Source organism: Neolamprologus multifasciatus, chromosome 5 (genome assembly GCF_963576455.1).
Source record: "Neolamprologus multifasciatus chromosome 5, fNeoMul1.2, whole genome shotgun sequence".
Lineage (NCBI taxonomy): Eukaryota > Metazoa > Chordata > Actinopteri > Cichliformes > Cichlidae > Neolamprologus > Neolamprologus multifasciatus.
The window spans coordinates 25336427-25358991 of NC_140443.1; the positions used below are offsets into that span (position 1 = coordinate 25336427).

Sequence of the window (22565 nt, forward strand, 5' to 3'; positions counted from 1 at the left end):
ATTTGGATGTCCCGGCGGGGGGACGACAATACCCCATCAGGCTTTTATGGCTGAGAGACAATTAAAATAACACTATTACAAAAAGTGTTTGATCTAAATCAGGGGTCTCAAACTTAAATGAGCTGCAATCTCATCTCATTGGAGGGCCACTTTAGTGTTCAAGTAGTACAAAACAAACAAACAAGAAAACACCCGCAAATATTTCTGAAAATGTAGAATTTTGTTTGTTTCTTTAAAATTACAAATATTGTACAACAGGACAAAACTACAAACGTGAAGGCAATTTTTTTCCTCACTCTTAACTAACTGAAGCCTTTCATTGAGCTACCAAATAGACACATTAGTCCTCTCTTTCTGGCCAGACATGTGGCGGCACTTCTGCTATCATTTTGTTCGTATTTAAATAAAAATGCAGACTAAGTGTACACATTAGTTTTTGACTGCTAGTGAAAAATGTTTTCTTTACAAGTAACTATCTCACTGAGCTAACACAGACAATCCCTCAACATGTTTGTGCTCTCTGCTCATATTACCCTCACATTAAATCATTTTTTTGCTTTTTAAACAATTTATTTTAAAATTGCCTTCAACAACAAACAAAAGAACTAACTTCAAGGGCCAAATTGCATCATATTTCTTCACATCTATATAGTTTGAGACCCTGCCTCTGAAGGATGCATTCTTAAGCATTAATCTCATGGTGCAGCTGGTGCACTATTAAGCGCTTTATAAATGTGAATGATTATTGATTGAAATCAATGTTTAATATTTTAGAAGTCACATTTTGTATGTGAAACCTGAATCCATGGATGACCTTTAAAGAGGAAAATGACGCTTCTCCTTATAGTTTTCAAATGTAAAACACAGAAATCATACTGTCCAATGCTGTAAGCCTATCCCAGCTGTCATTGGTGGGGGGTGGGATGTACACCCTGAATAGGCTGTTGATCGGTCACATGGCTTTTACACAAATGTTCACATCTATGGCCAATTTAGAATCACTATTTAATCTGATAAGCATCTCTTGGGGCTGTGGGAGAAAGCCGGAGTACCTGGAGACAACCCACACAGTCACAGGGAGGACGTCCAGATTTGAACCCAGGATTTTTTCTCTGTAATTCTTTCTTATCTAGGCTTTATCATGATTGAAGTAATGTGGATTGTGTTCATGCACACACACAAACGCCTGCCTTGTTTTCCATGTCTGCTTCCCAGCTTTGGCATTGCTACATCATGGCCACTATTTTTACCTCATAAATATTTAAAAGACATAATTTGCACGTGCCTAAACACACACCCTTGGTGTCAATCAGTATTCTTTCCGATATCCGCTGCAAAGAATGGTTTGCTTTGAAGAAATCCCTTCTTGCATTAAAATGCGCACCTTCTGTGTGTGGAGGAGGGTGGGTGGGTGTAAAGCTCAGCAGGATCCTAACCAGCTGCCACCAGGAGCCGGGGCCTCAGCAGGGGGCCCCGAGTCTGAAGAAACACTGAGGAAATCTTATGCCTCACAGACCACACCGGGAGAGCAGAACGTTGGTTGAAGCAACTCGGCATATAGACAACCGTGTTTTCACGGGTGATGGTAAATCCCGTAGGTGTCACGAGAGTATGTGCTGCCCACTCAGCATAACAAAAGGTAGCAGGGAGGAGTTGCATTTTCCCACATTAGAACTTTAATAACCATACTTTTTGATTTCACATGATGACCCCATTTTATTACAAATCGGAAGACAGGTTCATATAACCTCATGAACACTCCCCCCCCCCCCCCCCCCCCCCCCAAGCAAATCCACCCTTTCTCCGTAGATTAGTACTCCTTCAGGGGCAATGAATGATTTACACAGATCTGTTAACGTGACTGGATACTGGAGTACCATGAGCATTTAACTGGTCTAATTCTAAGGTATAGAAACAGAGGGACATCTGTACAATGATGGGGATTGTAATAATGGCACTTAATTGATTCTCAAGGTAAAATTGTGTGGTGGCTTTTTTCTTTCTTCCTTCCTTCCCTGCAACTGTGAAAATATAAATCCTGCAAAAATATGTTTGGGAATCCTTTTGTTAACACCGTCGACCAGCTTATTTGTTGAATGGTGAATCACATGATTGGAAAAATCGTTAAATTAGCAGGTTTTGTCTCAATGCTCATGATAATGAGTACTGGAAGACGGGATTTTCAAATTTCAGCAGTACGCTTGTATATTTTTTAAAATACTCTATAACATCAAATTATTTAATAACGTATACAGAAGGGCTTGTAATGATGTTTTGCATTTCTCAAAAGTCAATAAAGGAGAGAGAGAAAAAAAAAAGCAAAACACGTTTATAAGCTCCATCTTCAGTCATTAGATGCGCCTGTGATCCACAAATATACAAAAATCATTTTTCCCCACTTTTTCCATTTATTTATTACAATGAATTCAATCTTATCCATCACGTTTTCATGTGTCATGTATTCCTCTGTTCCATTTAAAACAAGTCCAGTATGTGACTATTCTTTAGAACCTGAAGAGTCCTGAAGGTGGAGCAGGGGGCGGAGGGATGGGTGAATGGTTTGAAATTAAAGGACAGGTTTGTAGGAGGAAAACAGAGAGGGGTGATGATTCACCCTCCCTTCCCAGGAGCCACATCCATGTGAGGAGATTTTTTTTTCCCATACGCTATGTGAGATTATTATTTTTTTCTTCTTGCATTCATCGCTTTCTCTGTATCTCGTTGTTTTCCCTCTAATCGGCGTCATCTGCGTCTTCTCCTTGGTCACCATCCATTAGCAAAGCGGCGTACTTACTGGCTGAGCTGAACTTCTGCAACAAAATAAGAAAACTAATCAGTACTTTGACAGCACAGTGCAACTTTGCACAGATTTTGATGTGGCTGAACTACAGGACTTACGGGGGTTGGGGTCTCTTCGTATTTCTTTGGCTCTGGGGGTGGTCTGGAGTCTCGGTCTCTTCTGTTGTCCTTTCTAAAGGTCAGAGTGAATGCTGACGTTAGGAAGTATCTGCACTAAAAAACTAGTTGCGAAACCTTTAATGGCCACAGGTGAAAATAAATAAAGAGGAATCTGCTCATTTTCTGAAGATTAACAGCCATTTCAGAAATTTCAGTTCTGATTCATGTAGTTCTGACATGAATTATTTCTTGTGCTACAATATGGGGGATCATGATGATTTGGTGTAGCACAGATAAAGCATTCATGTGCACACCAGGAAACCCTGTCTTCCCAGTGACCCACAAAAAATAAAAATAAAAAAACAAACCACAAAGCACCATCAGTTGTGTAACCCGAGCACAGATGCCTGAAAAATATCCTCCCTGTCTCATTAAGAACTTTGCAGTTGCTAACCTGTCTGCCTCCTTCCTTCGGTCTCTGTTGGGCCCCTCTCCTCGCCCCCGCCCAGCTCCAGGCCCTGCAGGCCCCCCTCGTGCTCGTGAGGGCCCCCGGTCCCGACGCACACCATCAGCCTTGTTCTCATCTTAAAGAAGAAGCCAGACAGTTGAGTCAAGGGGGGCTTGGTGGACGGTGTACAGTAGACTACACTCTCAACGCACTGCAGCATAAACAGCTACTTTGGTTGGATTCAAAATGTGTTAGTCACTGATATAGGGCCAAATGAGAGGTGCACAACTGCCCCCACTACAAGAACGGGCCTCTGAGAAATCTGATGCCGGCTTGCAAAATGTGCCAAAAGGTTCCAAAACTTTAGAAAAAAGGGTGAGAGCCACCTTGTGGCACCACAGCCATGAAGATACTATTGTTCTTGTAGTGTTTCGGCATGCACGTTCTGAGCAGGACCCGCTCCTAGCAAGACTCTTTGCCAAATGCGTTCAGCACGATTTCTAGTAAGTGTGGAAAGCACAGATAAAAGCTGCACACCACATATGGTAAGTGAGCAAGCGAATCGATGAAACACTTTCTAAGGAAATCTGCTAAATGCATGAACAAAGCATTTGCACGACAACAAATGAAGTCCTGAACTATTCCACTTCCTTTTTCTGAGAATCTTGTGCTTTTCACAGTCTACAGAAACAAACAAAGAAACAAAAAAAAACAAACAAAAAAAGAAGTTCCCAGCTCTTTTTCCTGGACCACTCAAGGATTTGAAAAATCACTGTCATCACCTTTCAGGCGCCAGTACTTACAAGATGTACTCTATAAGCACGTGCAAATGCTTCAGCTGTTTTTTTGTTTCTCAGAGCACAGATGGGCAAATACAGCTGAAACTGATTAAGTGCACCATACACTGATGATGTCGAGAGGAGCCAGACAAGAAGTCAAAGGGGACAGGAAACTCAAAACACAACTCCTAATATCACCTCGTTGACCGGAAGACCTAACCAAACGCAAGTGTGTGACAAAGTAGGTTTACTTTTCCAGCATGGAATGAGATGGATTACTCACTGTTTTCAATTAAGACATGCAATATACTGTTTCTGCTTCACTTCTTCAGTCAGATTGTGCTTTTTTAAGATTTCTTCATTAGGTAATCGATGGAGACACCCTGGTAACTTGTTTTCGGAGTGGGGGAAATCCCACTGTGTTTAGCACTTACCCTTTCCAGATCCTCTTTCATCTGCAGAACTTGAGGAGCTAAAAGGAAAGGAGGAACAGTCAAGGCAAAGTATATTAAGGCTGTAGGGAATTCAGAGTATCAATTACTCAATCTACTACAATCTACTCATTCATTCATTCAAGAGCAGAATTTAAACATTGCAGGCTTCATTCAGTGAGTGCTCACCTGAACTTGGGAGGGGCTGAACCGCCTGGGGAGACCGGGGAGATCGGAGCTCGACCATCGCCCTCATTAGAGCCTGTGCTGGCTGCACTTCTCTTGGCCCATGCATTCTCCTTGGGAGGAGGTGCAGGCATCACCTTCAATGGCTCTTTAGAAGAGCTGGTGGAGGGGGGCCGGGATGAGGACCCAGGGGAAGTGGAGCCACCTTCTACCCCGCTGAATACCTCATTCTCACCGGAGCGCTCGCTATCTCGACACCGTGACCCTAGTGGGAGAAGGCAGTGTTTCAGTCCCAAGTAGGACAAAGACGAAGGAGAGATCGAGAAGAAGAAAGGAAGCAAGTGAAGAAACATCCCACCTCTTCCAGAAGTGCTTCCTTGCTGTGAAGACTCGCTTCCTGTGCGGGATCGCTCAGTATGAGATTCCTCGTTGCGCCAGCTCGGGTCCCTAAAAGCAAAAAGGAAATCTTTATTTTCTTTCCTTTAGACCTTTGGGTACATTATGCAAATCAAACCACTGTTGTCAGAAACCCAAACCACTATTTTAAGCACTTTGTTTCAGTGTAGCTACTCAAAGTGCTCACACCACATGAGGGGAAGTACAGTTGAAACACTGAAACACTAAATCTAAACAAAATTTAACACATGTTTTGGCTGATTGTAAACTGCAAATGGGGTAACAGGGTTTAAGCAAAGCAGGCTAAAAACACAGAAAAATCCAAGCAAACAAGTTTCTGAGTTTTTGCAGAGACTGTGGGGCATCTGAGACGGACTGTTTCGAGTGCAATGTGACGACCCGACCAATTGTAAAGCAAGAGCAAGAGTTCAGCCCTCACAGTTCTAGTAGGGGGTTGGGAAGCGCATCTGTAACCGGAAGATCGCCGGTTCGATCCCCGGGCTCTCTGTCCTGGTCGTTGTGTCCTTGAGCAAGACACTTTACCTACCGCCTACTGGTGTTGGCCAGAGGGGCCAATGGCACGATATGGCAGCCTCGCTTCTGTCAGTCTGCCCCAGGGCAGCTGTGGCTACAACCGTAGCTTGCCTCCACCAGTGTATGAATGTGAGAGTGAATGAATAGTGGCATTGTAAAGCGCTTTGGGTGCCTTGAAAAGCGCTATATAAATCCAATCCATTATTATTAGTTCTGCTCTATGCAAATGACATGATTAGCAGATTTTTGCAGTGGACAATCGTGAACACAAACCCTGCTGCAAACAGATATTAAAAATATCAGTTGTTTTTACCTTTGAGGAGATTTTAAAAAGTGTACCATGCAAATATTTGGAACTGCTACTATTATATGTAAAAACTTGAGCAACTTGTTAGGCCTTAACTTACTGATTACACAGACAAACAGCAAAGCAGTCAAATCAAGACCAACGTGAAAAGCGAGTTGCAGCTATAACAGAACAGTGAACCAAAGAACATCTTGAATCTTCTCTTCAAGAATCATAAGATGAGGCTTTGAGCGTCTGTCAAGTTGCAGGCAGATCTTATAAACATGCCATAAACATCTCAGAAATTAAACTGAGCTGCAAGAACTTATTCACGAGTGACGGAGAAGGGGGCGGGAGATCAACAGACGGATTGGTGCGGCGGCTGCAGTGATGCGGACGCTGTACCGGTCTGTTGTGGTGAAGAGAGAGCTGAGTGTAAAAGCGAAGCTCTCAATTTTATCTATGTCCCTACCCTTACCGATGGTCATGAGCTGTGGGTAGTGACCGAAAGAACAAGATTGCAGATACAAGATTGCAGATACAAGTGGCAGAAACGCGCTTCCTCTGAAGGGTCGCTGGCCTCTCCCTTAGAGATAGGGTAGAGCTGCTGCTCCTCCACATCGAAAGGAGCCAGTTGAGGCGGTTCAGGCATCTGACAAGGATGCCTCCTGGGCGAGGTGTTCTGGACATGTCACACCGGGAGGGGGCCCCGGGCCAGACCCAGGACACGCTGGAGAGACTATATCTCTCAGCTGGCCTGGGAACGCTTGGGTGTTCCCCCGGACAAGCTGTAGGAGGTTGCTGGGGAGAGGGAGGTCTGGGCTTCTCGATCCGGCCCCGGATAAGCGGAAGAAAATGGATGGATGGATGCAAGAACAGAAGTGAAGGATTCTAATGCAACGGCGACAACGGCTGTGGCTCTACTAATTGCAAGGATCGATGGTCTATGCCTGGCTCCTCCAAGGTACTGTACCCTAAAGTGCTCCCGGTGCATCTGTGTGAATGTTAACTTAAAGAAAGCACTTGTATGAATGTGTGTGAATGAGGCTTGGGGTAAAGCAGCAGAAAAGCACTTTGAGCATCAGTCCATTTAACAGAGACTCTGGCTGCAAAGAGCTTGTACAAGCTGTACAAGTCTCCACAGGATGCATCAACATTAAACACTTAATCATTAACATTTGAAAATAAAAAGGCTCTCTCCCATTTCTGCATTAGGTCTAATTTACTTGTGCTTGAGAAAAAAAAAAGGCAGAAAATTTAATGGTGTAATAAATGTACAATACTACTACATTCAAACATTACTCATCAGCCTCCCCGCTCACCTGTCCCTCATCTTTCTGTCCGGTCCCCTGCCTTTGTCCTCCTCCAGCTGCCTCTGCAGTCTCTCCTCCTCCTTCTTCAGCCTCTCCTCCACCTCCCTCTCCTTTGCTGCTGTGTCAACGGGTTTTGCTCCGCCGAAGATGGACGAGGCCCTGCTGCTGGAGCTTGAAGTGGCAGCAGGTGAAGTGCCACCACTGCCGGCGCTTTCCTCCTCTTTAGGTACACTACGAGGCTTCAGGTTCAACTTGGGTCTCTGCTGAGGAGCTAGGGTTGGAAAAGATGAAAGTACATACGTCACAAATGCACAACTTAACAAGATTTTTCCTGAAAATTAAGAATATTGACAAAGGATAGGATTTATACAATGAAATCGCACCTCTCTCTTCACGCCTGTCATGCCGGTCTTCACGGTCCCCGTAACGATCCCGTTCTCCGTAACGATCTCGATCTCCATAACGATCCCGGTCTCCGTAACGATCCCTGTCCCCATAGCGATCCCGGTCCCCGTAACGATCTCGATCTCCGTAACGATCCCGGTCCCCGTAGCGATCATTGCTACCCTGACTGTCATCATAATCACGGCGGAAACCACTACCAAAGTTACGACGACCTCCTCCACTACGAGAGTCATAACCTACACAGACAGCAGACCAAAAAAGAAACGTGAAAACAGAACGCTGTAAACACTAAATACAACCACAAAAAATAAAGATTTATTTGGGATCAGAATGTTAAAGTAATCTGGATCTTGTGCCTAAGAAGCAGTTTACAGAACTTATACAAACAAACCTCCATCATTGTTTCTGCGGTCCCTGTTGTCATAGCGATCCCGGTAACGACCTGCTTCATTACGATCACTGTCCCACCGCTGGCCATCTCTGTGACGATCAGACTCGTAACGGTCACGTGATCCTGCATTAAGCCGAAAGTAATGGGACGTGACACACTGAACGGCTGATTGGATGGTGTTACCACACATGTATTTTATATAAACAATTCAAAATTAAAGACAAAGAAATAATAAAAAAATAAATAACACCTGCTCCTCAGTTTGAAAGCTGAAAACCAGGGCTGTGACATAAAGCTAAGGCTAAGTTTCACAAAATTCTCCATAGTGCAAAAGAAGCCACTTAATGGACTTGTTTTAATTAATTAGTTCAGTCAATATACTCAAAAATTAAACTTTCATGCTTCAATTTGCGTAACTGAAATGGGAAAAATAATCTCAAGGCATTCTGTTTTTCTGTTTGTTTATTTAGGTATATTTTTGTCTTTAGAGGGAATCTTGTGCTATCATGGTAAAGCTCCAGCAGAAGCTTATTAGACTCACTGTCTCCGAAGGCATCGTCTCTCCTGGGAGGTCCATCATCAGCATCCGCACTTGGTCGAGCTCTCCAGTCACTGTCTGTCTTGTCAGGACCCATGTCAGCCATTCGCCCACCTCGGTCTCGACCACCCATAGGTCCGCTGTCTCTTTCTGAGATGTGAAGAAGGAGAGGAGACGCTGTGTTAAATTATCGAACACTTCAACGAGGGCAATGGAGCGGCGCGTGACTGCAGAGGCAGAGATGAGCGTTTCAAAATGTCCAGGAATAAAAGTGTACCTTTATCATTTGACTGGTCTGCAATATCCACACGAATCCGGCGGTTGCCCAGGTTCTGTTGGCATGAGCAAAGTCGTTAGTAGTAGTTGTTACAACTATTATTTACTGATCTTTCCTGCACTTTGGTGAAAGTCTCAGACTGTTTAATTGTGTCTTTTCCAACTTCAGGTTCTCTTACTTCCTCGCTGAGGCTGAGAGCCCTGAGAAGGGATTCTACGTCGTCAAATTCAGCATAACCAAAGCCTTTCAGCCTCTCTGGGTTACTGGGCTCTCGAGGCAGACGCACTGCACTGATCTGGACAGAGACAGTTAAAGTGAAACACACTGATGAATAACATAACGCTCTAATTACACTCATGACAACAGAAACACACTACCCAAGTTTTCAAAATGCAAAATAACAACAGAGAAAAAAAACAACAACAAAGACTTTGTGTCGTTGATGTGACACGTTGAGGAACAAGTGTGAAAACAAACAGAATAACAAAGTGGACCTCTGCATCCTGTTCTTTTTTAAAATGCAAATTCAATCTTGCTGTTGTGTGGACAGCCCCACGTAGATGTGGACTGAAACTTCAGAAATTAGCCACATGTGTAACTTCAAAGTGATGATCCGGGAACCTGAAATGTAACTGAAACTGCAAAACCAACACACACAGAAATGCTGGCATCCTAAATGTTATTTGCCTTGGCCGTTATATACAATTATGAGTGATGGCTGTGTGTATATCTTGCTAAACCTACTGCCAAGCCGCGGAAGAAGTCTTTGATTGAGTCCTCAGTGACATCATAGGGCAGGTTTCCCAGGAAGGCGGTGTATGGCGGGCTGCGGGGGAGCCTGGCCCGGTCAATATTGGGCTCGCGAGCTGAGCGAGGCGCTGTGGGCAGAATGGAGCGGTCGATGGGTGGTGCCCTGTACGTGTCCTCCTCTGTGTGCCAGGAAGTCGAGACTGCAGAGACATTGGAGGAATCTTCAAATAAAAGCTAATATTTGAGCTTCCTAAATTCACAAAATGCTTTGACTTTAAAAAAAAAAGAAGCTACCTATACTAGGGTTACCTGTGAGAAAACAAGAGAGCTCATTGCATAGAGATCACTGTTTTACATAATGCAAAAACTTGAGAAAAAAAACATTAGGTGCCATTGCCTGCTACAGTGCTTGCGCAAACTGGCCTGCGTTCGCATTCCCCTTAATGATCCAGACTCGACTACGCATCAGTTTGTCTCATCATCTCAGCTCCTCTCTTTCTAAACAAATGCCCCCCACATGGTGTGCAGCAATCACATTAGTCACACAAACTGGAGTTTAAGGGTCACACACACTCAGGTGTGGTGTAGATAGCCTAGTCTCAACATAGAAGCTGGAATAATTAACATACAAACAAACAGGGCATTGCCACTGACGCTGCATAAAAACCAAACTTTGACTTGGTAAATATGTTAATTAATACTTTCTTATAAATAAAATACATGCCTCATGTAACTACCCCCAGGTTGGATTAGTGTCATCACCCTCGTATTACAAGACATTTATATCTGCATATCATATCTATTCATATCTCACCCAGCTCATTTTCATTTAAACACTCTGCAGCACATTTCACATCCTGCCACATGTTTGACTACATGTGTTACTAGAATCGCCAGTTTGACCACATTCTTCAATTTTCCCAACGAATCTAAAAGATCTTCTGAACAAGAGAGAGAGCGAGCACACCGATTTTACTACAGTAATTGCTTTCAGGGCATTTCCACTGAGACTGGCTTGTCATACATAATATCTCCTTTAAAACATGTGACTGAATCAACACCTATGCAATTAAAATAATATCTCTGCCTACTGATTGCATAGCTAACCTGACTTACACTGACCATTTTGTTACCACAAACCACTCTGGCAGGTTGCTTCTTCAAATGCAAATAGCTCAGACAAACACTGCAGCCTTCAATTCAGAGGTTTTGAATTTGCAGTTAAGGGGAAAAGGTAGAGCTAAACAGTCGTTACCAAGAAACATAATGCAGACTGTTTTTTAGTTCACCTACTGTTATGAAATGCTGCTAAGATCCCTGTGTGCATTTCAGTGTGTGCTTACCATCTCCGTCCAGGTCATCAGTCTCATCCGCCCAGCTTGTGGACTTGGTTGGATAGCTGGGGGCGACGTTGCTGCCTCCACTGTCCTCCGCAAGAAAGTCAGTCAAAGTGAGGGTCTTCCCCTTCTTATTCTTCTTCTTAGCTGTAGGGAAGAACACAAGAGTAAGTAATGGTTACCTTGCCCATTGTGGACGTCTCTCTATGGAAGTCCCTTACAAACAAAGTAACATATGGAATAGCTGCAGACTAAACTACCAGAAACTGCAGCATCTCAACAGAAAAAAAAAAAAAAAAAACTAATGTTTTTGCCTTAAATGAGAGCTGCTGTTTAAATAGTGATTTTTAAGGTTTAGTAGTGAGATGATATACAACCAAGCAAGATAAGAGTGGGCCCCAGTGTGCGTGTGATAACAAATACTTCTTTTGCTACAAAAAAACAAAACTACACACACGAATGGGGAGTGGTCAGCCTGTCCAACCGTCACTGTGCAACAGACCAGAAAAGGCTGTTTAGCTCCAACTCAGGTGAGAACCATAACGATTTCAAAACAACCTTACTGCGTGTCTGCAACACGTTTTTGAGGTTTGACTGACTGAATCATGCACAGAATATTCTTGACAGTGTGTCCCAGTGCCAGCAGTTACCAGCCCCCAAGGGGGAGGGGGGCTCGCACACAGTTCATGATGCAGGTTTTGACTTGGAAAAACAAAAACAAAAAATAGGGGGTGAGAAAGCTGGCTGGGAGCTTTATTGTGAAAATCCCAGCTGTCAGGACATTCTTTTGCACACATTATTTCAAAACCTACACAAACGCAGAGACCAACAAAGACTGTTTACAGGTCTGGTCCAGAATATTACGCTCAGTTGTTGTTTACGGCCATCAGGTTTGATCAAAATGGCTATAACCGCTTGTACTTTGCAAAACCAGCAAGCAAAATATTGGCTGTGGTAGCCTGCTCAGCGATCCTCACTTGTGACATTGGTGAGCTAAGAGCTGCGTAACATTAAGTTTCAGCGGGTCTGTTTTCTTCTAAAACTACAACCCCCGCGGTCAAACTGTTAGGGTAACTATGCGGGTCTTTAGCTTGTCGTATACACTGATCGCTTTTGTCTTGGCGGCTATGCGGGCTTAGTCAGCAAAGGACTGCTGACGGGGGAAGTATCCCTGCTTAGCTGGCTAGGTTTTACGGCCTAGCTCGCGTCGCAGCGCCACGATCCAAGTGCGCCATCAATCGCGCAGGACTTGGCCGGCTGGGGGAAAAAAGATAGCTCAAAGTTGAGAAGGAGCTAGGGAAGTGTTTAGAATGCGGCCAAAACAGGCTCAGCTCCCCCATTTCATCAAACACCGACACCAGGCAGCCACGCTTGCACACGTGGGGAGACTCCTCGGGCAGCCCGGACTCCTCGGCCCGACCCCTCCTCCACACATCGCGCTTGCGCCCGGCGCTTATCTTGCTCTGAGCGCCACGGCGAAACCCGCTACGGTCATACAATGTGCCAGCTCTGCACGCAGTTCCGAACATTTCACAGCCTGTCAACCACGTCCACTGCGCACAACAACGGTTAAAGTCAAAAGCGGACTTTAGCAGCCGCAGTAACCGTGCCCAGAGGTAAATGCTACAAGTTCTCGGGAGGTTACAACGTTCACATTTATGCTAGTCGTTGCTCCGTTCATTCGCCTATGTCTGGCAGTATCGTCTTTACCAAGCCCAAAACAACCGGGAACCGCTTTTATACACGCGAGACAACGACGCGGAGCGATAAAGCGAAGAAAAAACAACCATCAAACTTCACGTGTTAAGTTGCATTGAAGTAAAATCCTCTTAAATTCTCCCCCGAACCAACCCGGATCGCTCACCCACATAAACCTCACCTGACGCCGCCATGTTGGAGAGCGAGTTCGTAGTAGTTCCCGGATGAAGGCGTCAGAGGTTTATTATCGGGAGCGCGCATCGTCGTCCACGAGAGCCTTGCCCCCTCCCTTGTTTACTTGCTGACCCACATCAGCTGCACCCCTGCTCCGTGCTCTGCTCAATATTTGTCGTATTTGTCACCGAACTGACTGCAGCTTTCCCAGCTGTGTATTTATTTTAATCTTATAGCAATTTCAATCCACCTTTTCTGATTTTTTTTGCTTAAAATTCTAATGAATTAGTGGTAATAAGCCATTAAGTACTGACCCGTGTCCCAGAGTTTACAGAACTTTGCTGAGTTTTCGTTTTTTTTATCCTTCTTTTTTAACACCTCCTTTTCTTTTTCATTTTTTTTCCTTTTTTGTCACTGAATGATTGATTTATTTTGAACATGACTAAAATAACAACAAAATACACTTTAAACAATAATGAGACAAAAAAAGGGTTGGTACAAACAGACTTAAAGGTAAACTCATTTGATCCTACCTCAATATACAATATACATGTATAATTACATACAATTATATAAGTCTACAAACAGATATCACGCATAAAAATCCTAATAATGATGAGTTTTCGTTTTTTAAAAAAGGTCCAAGTAGCATTTTTTTTTTGGTTAAAGTGGTTAACTTTATATCAGCTCTTCATGATGGCTTGCATATTATGTACAGGTTTGAATAACTGCCAGCTATCAGTTATATTATGCTGGTTTTAGGATTATACCTTGGATTATATCATCCAAGGTTATAGCCACTCCTTGGTAGGGATGGGTATCGTTTAGGTTTTATCCGATACCAGTACCAATACCAAACCGATACTTTTGAAACATGCTGGTGCTTAAACGGTGCTCAAACCGGTGCTTAAATAATGGAGAACACAAACTTTGTCCAAAAACCTCTCATGTTCAGCTGTTTTTTTGTAAAAAGATAACAATGTTAGCCTTTTCTGCAGCTATAGGGCATATATGGTATCACTCTTGGGTGGAAGCAGTGCTTAAACAATGGAAAAAACACAAACTTTGTCCAAAAACCTCTCATGTTTAACTGTTTTCCACTTTTTCTTTGGTCATTTTAGCCTTTTTGGCCAGGGTGAAGGGAGTATCTGCCATCAAACAAGAAGACAGTTGCATGTAACTACAACGGTGTTTGCTAGTTCACCTTACATGCATTAATGTAATAATGTGGTTAACCTACTCAATGTAAATTACACACGAACAACATTAAGCTACTGACCCAGAGAAGAACGGCTGCTGCTGCTGCCATCATCATCCGTCATCATTTCTGCTACACTGGCAGGGCTAGGGGCCAGGACTCTACTCTTCCGGTTTTTGGGGGATGTTGCTAACTCCGGGTCCGATAACAGGCACCACACCCGCAGTAGATGGGTGTGAGCTCTGGCAGCAATCCATCAAATACGGCGCATTTCTCGGCTTTTTAAAAAAAACTGCTATGCGTTGCCAGGTATTTCATAGGATTTGAGGTGTTACCTCCTTTGACAGTATCACAGTATCAGTTTAAAGCACTTGTTGCAGGCTGCTCAGTTTGCATCTTTTGCTGTGAAGTACAGCCAGACTTTTGACCGCTTGGCTTTGGGCATTTTTAATCTGTAGCTCTGCTCTAGTACGTACCTGGGCCCGCCTACTATCCTCGAAACGTAAAATGATTGGCTAGAATCCAAAGTGTATCACAGCTCAGGAAAAAAAAGCACCGAAATGTGCGCTGCTTTTCGGTCTGGTTACTACCGTTTATGTCAGAACCGGTACCGATCCCTACCGCTTGGTGCATATAAGTAGTAAGGCAAATTCTTATGCAGCCACCTAGGTGGCTCATTTTGGACTACTTCTTCCCCCTAGTGTCCACTTATCATGTTGCATTTGTAAGATGAGCCACGAGTGAATCATATGGATGGATCATGGCTTTTATTTCATCATAATATTTTGAGATGCAGCAAATGATAACACAGATAACAATTTCCCTGAATAAGATAGCACTATAGTCAAGCAAATTTGTGGATATTTTCTTTTTATAAATTGTTGGTTTCACCAACAGTAATGATCAGTTATTTTATTATTATTATTATTATTATTATTATTATTATTATTATTATTATTATTTATTTATTTATTTATTTATTTATTTATTTAAATTTAGTAAATGCCTTTACCTACCAAGTGAGAACCAGACAAAAACTGTGAATTCAGGTTTAAGAAGTGGTTTTATTTGTTTTTATTTTGTGGTCAGATCAGGCAGTGATCCATGTTTCACTGTGGTGGAATAATGCCTTTATTAAAAACTGCTTAAATCAGGGTTCACTTGACATGTGGTTATAGTGCAAAAAATGTCAAAACTCCTCCACCCACCCCACTCATTAATGGGTGTGGGCAGATTGCTTCCATTGTTGCGATGACTCCCAATCCTTTGTTCCAAATTAGTCGGCGGCCTCCAGCTCGTCCAGTGCATCCTGGAGCCTGTGCAAAACACAAATGAAACATTTTGACTTCCAGAATATTCACATTAAACTGGCCTTGAGACCATAACCAGCTGAGATTTCTGCCTCGCATAATGTCTTGATGCATGCTCAATCATCCAGGTAAGGAAATCCCAGAAAGTTGATTCTGCTCATCTAGATGTTGCGTTTTCAGAAAACACTACATCTAGATAAACAGAATCAACTTTCTGGGATTACCTTGCATAATGGTGTAGTTATTTTTGGCCATGCAACTCATGCTATCAATTTATTTTCATATTCACCTCCACCATCACCATCATCTTGCCTTGACCTGCATTTTTTTTCTTCCACCACATCTTTATAGCTCTTACTTGAAGTCTCCACCATCCAGCAGAGTCTTGTAAGTGCTGATCTCGCCCTCAAGTTTCATCTTCATGTTGAGCAGCGCCTCGTACTCTTGGGTCTGCTGCTGTATGTTCGCGCGTAAGCTAGCCAGCTCCTCCTCCAGCCGGATAATGAGGGCGTTATACTTCTCCATTTCCATGTTGTTACGTAGCTCTGTGTTGTGCAGGGTGTCTTCTAAAGAGGCTTTCTAATAAAAGGAGAAATAAAAGCTGTAAGTATAAGAAAAGATGAGGAAATATATGCTTTGCTAACTAAGAGTGGGCGCAGTGGTCATGGTATTCAACTGTGCCAATTTTGTAGTAAAAAGATATAGAGAATGCATTATGGAATAGGGTCATAAACTTAGAAAGGATTTGATAATTTTATGTTTATAAATAAAATCAGTGAAAATGCTTACTAAGCTCTGTTGAGATGCAAGTTCAATTTCCAGAGTCTGTATCTGTCGTGATAAGTCGCTCTTCTCCATTTGGGCCCCCTGGAGAGCCTCTGTGTTCTGTGATACCTGCACCTGCACATCTGCAATCTGCCGGGGACACGAAAGGAAGACGGTCAGAAACACATTGGCTCAGCGTGTCTTTTGAATCAAACTTCTTGATGTCCACCATACCTGATTTTCATGCCACCGTTTGAGGTCCTCTGCGTTTTTCAATGCGATCTTCTCGTAGTTGGCTCTCATGTCCTCCATGATCTGGGACAGGTCCTGACCTTTGGGAGCGTCTACATCCACCTGCACACCTGACTGTGAGATCTGACTCCTCAGCTCCATCACTTCCTGTTGGATCAGCAGAATGAGAAAAGAAATGAAGACGACAACAAAACGTGTGACTCTATATGTTATTATCAATCTGATGAACCGCAAGCTCACGTTCTCATGGTTCTTCTTTAGGAATAGAAGCTCCTCCTTCACGGCTTCAATCTCGTTCTCGATGTTGAGCCTGCTCATGTTCGTTTCGTCGAGGACTTTCTTCAGCCCGCCAATGTCGGCCTCCACAGACAGGCGGATCGCCATCTCATTCTCAGATCTGTGGGAATGAGCAGACACAGTGTATGAGAGACACAATCGCAGAGTGTAAGAAGGACTCCACATGCAAAGACGAGACGATCACATACTTGACTTTGAAGTCGTCGGCAGCGAGGCGGGCGTTGTCAATCTGAAGCACTAAACGAGCGTTATCCATTATTTTATCGAAGATCTGGACAGGAAAATAAAACATTGTTTAAAAAATTCTTATTTTATTATTTTCATTTTACTTGATTCTGCTGTTTAGAAAGAACAGAGCTGCTTAACCCGTGCACAATTCAGTAGTCTGTTCTAATAATTATGTGCTTTGACACAGCAGTTTTTGTAGGCCCGACTTGCCTTAACCACCGATACTCAAAAAGTCAAACTGCAAAAACCGACCGCAGCATGATTGAATCCATAGTAACCTGTAGTCATAAAAGAAGAACCATAAACTGAAGAACAGGAAGCGAGGGTGTTCCTGTGCCAAAACAGAATCTGGTTTGTTTAAGCGTTGCCAGAGCAACGTGTATCCTGTCTCAATAAATCATAGAGAGAAAGTTTCTCTTCTGTCCACCCAACTGCACATGTCTCTGTCTGTCTGTCTCTGTACGTATCACCGATCGCATCTATGCGTGCACAGAGGGGAAAATTCTTTATCGTGACTGTGGCAGTGAGTCTATGATTTCTTCTTGTTTCCTGTCACAGAAGGGAAGGGGAAATACTTTAGTGTGGTAAAAAAAAAAAAAAAAAAGTAAAAAAAAAAAACAAACCACCATAAATGTGTCATTATGTGATGCAGAAAAGCGGGACTCTGGAGAAGAATGTGACATTTGACTCTGCTGATTATTATACAACCACTGCACTGACACGCATCTATCTGTGCGTGTGTGTGTGCACACTCACTCTGGCACTATGAGATCGCTTTGTATGTACGAGTGCCACACATCTGTTTCCCATTGAGCGCCTCCTACACTACGCATGCTTGTAGAATCCACATCTAACAAGCAGAACCATTTAGAAATGCTTTTGTCTGCTGGTTTTCTGAGAGCTTCTCAGTCCGTCTCTCGTGATGATACCCTTGTGTTGGTGATTCATCAGAGGAAGTTGGTTCCAGTCGAGAGTTTTATGGGGGAGGGGACTGGCTACAGTTGAGCTGCCACACCCGTCGTTCTCTTTAAAGAAATTTGATAACTTACAAAGGAAACACTGCTGGTCTCAGTAAAAGCATTCTCCAGCTTCATTTTCAAACACAGGTGATCTTTAAATAAAGATTATGTTAAAACCTTCTTGCTGGAAATATGCAGTGTTGAGTGCTGTCACATGCACTCATTGATTCTCAAATTTTACCCCAGCTAAACTATTTCTAAAGTATCTTTCTCACTGTGTCTTATCAAACACCTTTTCACTTTTCTAACATTTTCATTTGTTCTCAGTTCTTACCTGTCTGCGTAAGTCGTCTATGATGGGCTCATACTTGCTGTAGTCTCTCATGTCAGGCCCTCCTTTCTCCAGGGTCTCCATGATCTTCAGCTCCAGTTCCTTGTTGGCCTTTTCCAGGGTCTTCACCGTCTCCAGGTAATTGGCCAGGCGATCGTTCAGGTTCTGCATGGCTCCCTTCTCATTGCCCAGGATCGAAGCACCGGAGCCACCGCTGGCTGTCACGGACGCGCTGGCACCGCCGTAACCGGCGCCCATGCCTCCACTCAATCCACTGCTCAGCTTAAAGGAGGTTGAAGGTCTAAGTGGAATACCAGAACGCAGGGAAGATGCAGAAGCAGAGGAGATGCGAACATCGTGTCCACCAGCACCAGCATAAATACTGGCAGCACGGTACACTGGGGTAGAGCGGGTGAAAGACATCCGACTAGATCTTGTGGTCATGTTGGAGAAGTTTAGACACGGCAGAGGATGCAGTGAAAAATGAGATGTGGAGACTCACTGCTGGCTGGTCTAGAAAATGACGCCGGCAGTGGGAAGTGGGGAACTTATACTCCTGCCTCTCTCCCCCAATGAAAGCTGGTCTCTCAGACCCTGCCCACTTCAACATCACCCCAGTCTTTGTTTCCTGTTTCACTCACTCACTCACGCACTCACTCACTCACTCTCTCATATGCTTCCTTTTTAACCCACAATGTTTTTTCTGTCTCCAAGGAAATGTGTTAAACATATTTTGTGGTGTAAACATGTAATAGCCTTCTGAGCAGATAACGGAACTACAGAGACCACATAAACCAACGCACACAACAAATAACAGAAAGCAGCAATGGACAAGCATATGTTTCTAGCGAGAATTAAAAGCAAATATTAAAGGGTAAAATATGGTGAGTATGCAACTAAATACTTTTGGTTTGCCCGAGAAAGGAATAATGCTTAGTACTTGCTGCATGCTTGCAAGTTTGTGGTCAGCCAGGCCCAAAATAAACAGACTGTGCCAGCCTTCCTATCTTAACTGAACTGAATACAGTATGAAACAGCTACAACTAAAACATGGCGTTAAAGAAATGTCTCGATCAGATTAAGCAGAATTAGAAAAACCACACCAGAAGTGATGCCCTCTGATTTACTAACAGACTCAGCCACGACTGTGATCGAATTCCAGCACACTGAGTAGGATGAACAATGATGAACAAAGAAATCGGACATAGTGCTAGGAATACCTGTGACACCCAAGCTTCAGCTGGATCTAAAGGCTCTGCAAGAGATGAAAAACAAAGGTTAGCTGATACCCAGGTCAAAGTACAATCAAAAGGAAATAAAAGCTGCCCTCATTCAACTGTCACAGTATAGGCAATTATGTGCACAAATGAATTTCTATTGAGGATTCTGAACAATTATCTTTGAAGTCTTATCTTATTTTGTGCCTCTGGACATTGAAGTTTTTCTCTTATCCTTTGAGAACCTCAAAGAAAGTAAAACAGAATACTGCAGTGCTCCTTGTAGCTGTCCTAAAAACGTGTTTGCAACATGATGAAGGTGAATAAACGAAGTGGAACATACGTATATAGAGGGCTGATATATATACTGTAGTGAAACCCTGTGATAGACTCTCAAACACAAAAACCTTTACTTTTCTTAAATCCAGTTGCAGTATTTAGTGCTCCAGCATGACCTTGGAAGCGCTTAAGTGAACCTAAAGTTGTGGCCAGAGAGGGTTTTCCTCTCTGAGCCCTTAGAGACCTGGATAATGAAGCACCCACAGGGGGAAATTCCAAAGACTCAAACAACCTCCTGCGCCCCCTTACAACCTCATTCTTTTCATTTCTGTTCCTCCCTTCGCTTCCAAGCTTGATCAGCTTTCACCGTGTCTCATTCCCACCCTATTACTGTGTATGTCTTTATTAATTTAATTTAGTAACACTCAGTAAGAAGAGAAGAGCTTGTACTGTAGAGTGGCAAAATTGCAAAGAAAAAGCAAAGAATGCACCGCAGCAGAGGCAGATTAGAGGAACGATGAATTAAATCAGCATGACTCATACCTCATGACTTGTGGCCGCCGTCTCGTTTGTTTGAATATGTGTTGGCAACCTTTTCCCCAGGCCAGTAAGTCCCAAACCTTGCAGTGATAAACAAACTTGAGCTACAGGTTTATATAAGACAGCTTAATCTCTAAATTGCAGAAAACATCCCAGATTCGATCAAGACTCTTATCTTTAAATCCTGGCTCACACCACTAAGATTTATTTTTAAACCAAAGATTATAAAAGGAAAATAAGGGGATACTGGAGAGAATGGCGACTGTGAGTCATAGTAACAGACAGCAGGAGTCTGGAAACCACTGCAGAAGTTTCTGTTCTTTTACAAATCTTGGCTAACTGTCAGATTACTGCCATGCTCAGCCTGCTGCGGCCTTGAATTCATTTTACTTCCCTCCTTCTTTCTCTTTAGTTTCCTTTCTTTACAGTGTAAACCGTATGCTCCTAGATGTATACAAAATCCAAAATCTACATTTGCATAGATGCATTTACATATTTATTATCATGCATATTGTATCTGTGGTCGCGTCACACATACACAAAACAGTGCTGACATGCATGTGAGTGTGATACACTCTAAGTGACTCACATTTCGGCATCCTCCCTTCCTCTTTTTTGTCATTCTTTCACTGACTCATCCAAGATGCTCAAAGATACCAAAGAAGGGACCTTGTTTAAATTTGTACATACAGTACTGTGTAAAAGTTGTGAGCCATCCCTGACTTCTTTATGTTTTGCTTCCCAGGAGCCACTTTTTTAAAAAAGTGGTCTTGAGCAATAGTTCTCCAAGCTTTCTTAAGGTCTTTCAATTTTTCTTTGGAGATTAGCAGCTGTTATACTTTTAGTCCATTCCTTGCAGCTGACTATTTTTAGAGCATTTTTGTATGTTAAGCCACTCAACACTGACCTATGAATCATTCAAGTATGAACAACTTAATAAAGAGTCCATTTTAAATCTTTAGGCACTTTTTCCTCTAGCAGCCTGTAGACTTGTAGTCAAGACCGCCTAAACCAAGACCAAGACAAGACCAAGACCAGTGGGTATCAAGACCAAGACAAAGTCGAGATGAGCAAAGACCGAGACAAAAAAGTCTTTAAACTGCAGCCAGATGCAACTTCGTTTACTGGTGTCAGGCATATTTATATGCACTCGCACAGCCCTCCTCACCACTGTCTACTGTCTCACTCACTTACTGAGAGGACAGACACACGCTCCACTTGACTGTCACATCTCTTACCCTCTCTGTTTTTCACATAATGATATTATCCTAGATCCTCACATGTGATTGGCCACAGTATGGAGGGATTGGAGCATAGCTGAGTCACTGTGTGAGAGCTGAGCAGCGAAAGGAAATTAAGTCAGGAGCCGGCTCTCGCTCAATGGGAGTCGACTCTTCTGATTCACTACAAAGCACTCTCTAAGCACGGCTCTTAGAGCTGATGCTTTTGCGCATGACACATTATCGAACGTTACGTTGTGTGTCATGGATACTGTTGACTCCAAATCTCCCGACCACTATGTCGATCTGAGACAGCAAGACAGAGACAGTGAGACCAAGACAAGACCAAGATCAAAGTCCGTCGAGACCAAGACAAGATCAAGTGAAGACCAAGACCGGTCTCGAGACATCCTACTCTAGCAGCTTGTTACAAAATATGTTCTCATTTATTTACTTGATTCTATGAAAAATGTCAAAAATAACACATTTTGAAAGGCATAAAATGTTATCTTTGGATCAATGAGGTAATTCCCAAAGAGCTATTAGCTGAAAACGTGGCATATCTTAACACTGTGTGCGGTGTGTCCTTAGTGTTGCCTGTGACGTAAAAACTATCTACAGCAGATAATCGGTGCCTGAAAGTCATGTCCTCTCCACAGAGCTCGGACCTCGACATTACTGAAGCAGTGTGGGATCATGGAGAGAGAGAGAACGGAACAAAAGCAAGCAAGCATCCAAAGAAGACTACTTAAAGAAATGATAAGAAAGCTGCCTCAGAGATTCCAGGCTGCGTTAAAGAATAGAGGTGGTCACACTGGATATTGTCAGTAGAATTGTACAAACACATTTATCTTCTAGGTTAATGGGTCCTATGGACCATTGGCAGACAGGAAAGCTCACACAGCAGAGGTTATTGAATTGTGTCGCCTAAGAGACATTTTCTCTGTGAGATGTCATTTTCATTTCTGGCACAAAGACATTTCACAGGAAGACCTAAAATGAGCCCGAGCTATGAGTTCAAGCTGATGCATTGGAGAGTCACCTACATGCCCCTGTGCACAAGGAGACAGATTAGTTTAGGTTCATTGCAGAGTTCAGCAATATAACTGATTTAAAAAATATCTGTTT

At 43.1% G+C, this 22565-nt stretch overlaps 3 protein-coding genes across 5 annotated transcripts in view; 1 reads left to right on the forward strand and 2 right to left on the reverse strand.

Moving 5' to 3' along the window:
• The window catches only part of LOC146518838 (uncharacterized), a 38337-nt gene extending 16600 nt beyond the window's left edge, over positions 1 to 21737 (forward strand). Inside the window, exon 2 of the mRNA XM_085160369.1 lies at positions 4204 to 21737. The gene's annotated coding sequence lies outside the window, so the exon portion shown is untranslated. The remainder of the gene's footprint in view (positions 1 to 4203) is intronic.
• On the reverse strand, positions 2386 to 12969 carry eif4ba (eukaryotic translation initiation factor 4Ba). Of its 2 annotated transcripts, XM_085160355.1 has the most exons (15): positions 12849 to 12969; positions 10976 to 11116; positions 9627 to 9832; positions 9061 to 9177; positions 8883 to 8937; positions 8609 to 8755; positions 8068 to 8190; positions 7655 to 7912; positions 7281 to 7542; positions 5101 to 5189; positions 4746 to 5007; positions 4560 to 4597; positions 3353 to 3482; positions 2899 to 2971; positions 2386 to 2810 (listed from the first exon to the last, which is right to left on the reverse strand). In XM_085160355.1, exons 1-15 carry the CDS (start codon positions 12859 to 12861, stop codon positions 2733 to 2735), a joined length of 1992 nt encoding a protein of 663 aa, XP_085016481.1. In that variant the 5' UTR covers positions 12862 to 12969; the 3' UTR covers positions 2386 to 2732. The 2 variants fall into 2 exon arrangements, with proteins under 2 accessions (XP_085016481.1, XP_085016483.1); XM_085160357.1 differs by lacking the exon at positions 3353 to 3482.
• krt18b (keratin 18b) lies at positions 14788 to 18625 on the reverse strand. 2 transcript variants are annotated; one of them, XR_014874200.1, is made up of 7 exons: positions 18185 to 18625; positions 16852 to 16934; positions 16607 to 16763; positions 16349 to 16513; positions 16139 to 16264; positions 15639 to 15928; positions 14788 to 15355 (listed from the first exon to the last, which is right to left on the reverse strand). XR_014874200.1 is itself a non-coding variant. In XM_085160364.1 (7 exons), exons 1-7 carry the CDS (start codon positions 18623 to 18625, stop codon positions 15316 to 15318), a joined length of 1233 nt encoding a protein of 410 aa, XP_085016490.1. In that variant the 3' UTR covers positions 14788 to 15315. The 2 variants fall into 2 exon arrangements, 1 of the variants encoding a protein (XP_085016490.1); XM_085160364.1 differs by having other exon boundaries at positions 15708 to 15928.
• Positions 21738 to 22565: the final 828 nt, after the last annotated feature.

Coding starts and splice junctions, on each gene's coding strand:
- krt18b (XM_085160364.1), bottom strand. CDS start 18,625: ATGACCACAAGATCTAGTCGGATGTCTTTCACCCGCTCTACCCCAGTG. Junction 16,764..16,851: donor GCCGACGACTTCAAAGTCAA/GTATGTGATCGT, acceptor TCATTCCCACAG/ATCTGAGAATGAGATGGCGA. Junction 16,265..16,348: donor AACGGTGGCATGAAAATCAG/GTATGGTGGACA, acceptor TGTCCCCGGCAG/ATTGCAGATGTGCAGGTGCA.
- eif4ba (XM_085160355.1), bottom strand. Junction 7,913..8,067: donor CCGCAGAAACAATGATGGAG/GTTTGTTTGTAT, acceptor CTGTCTGTGTAG/GTTATGACTCTCGTAGTGGA. Junction 2,811..2,898: donor ACGAAGAGACCCCAACCCCC/GTAAGTCCTGTA, acceptor ATTTTGTTGCAG/AAGTTCAGCTCAGCCAGTAA.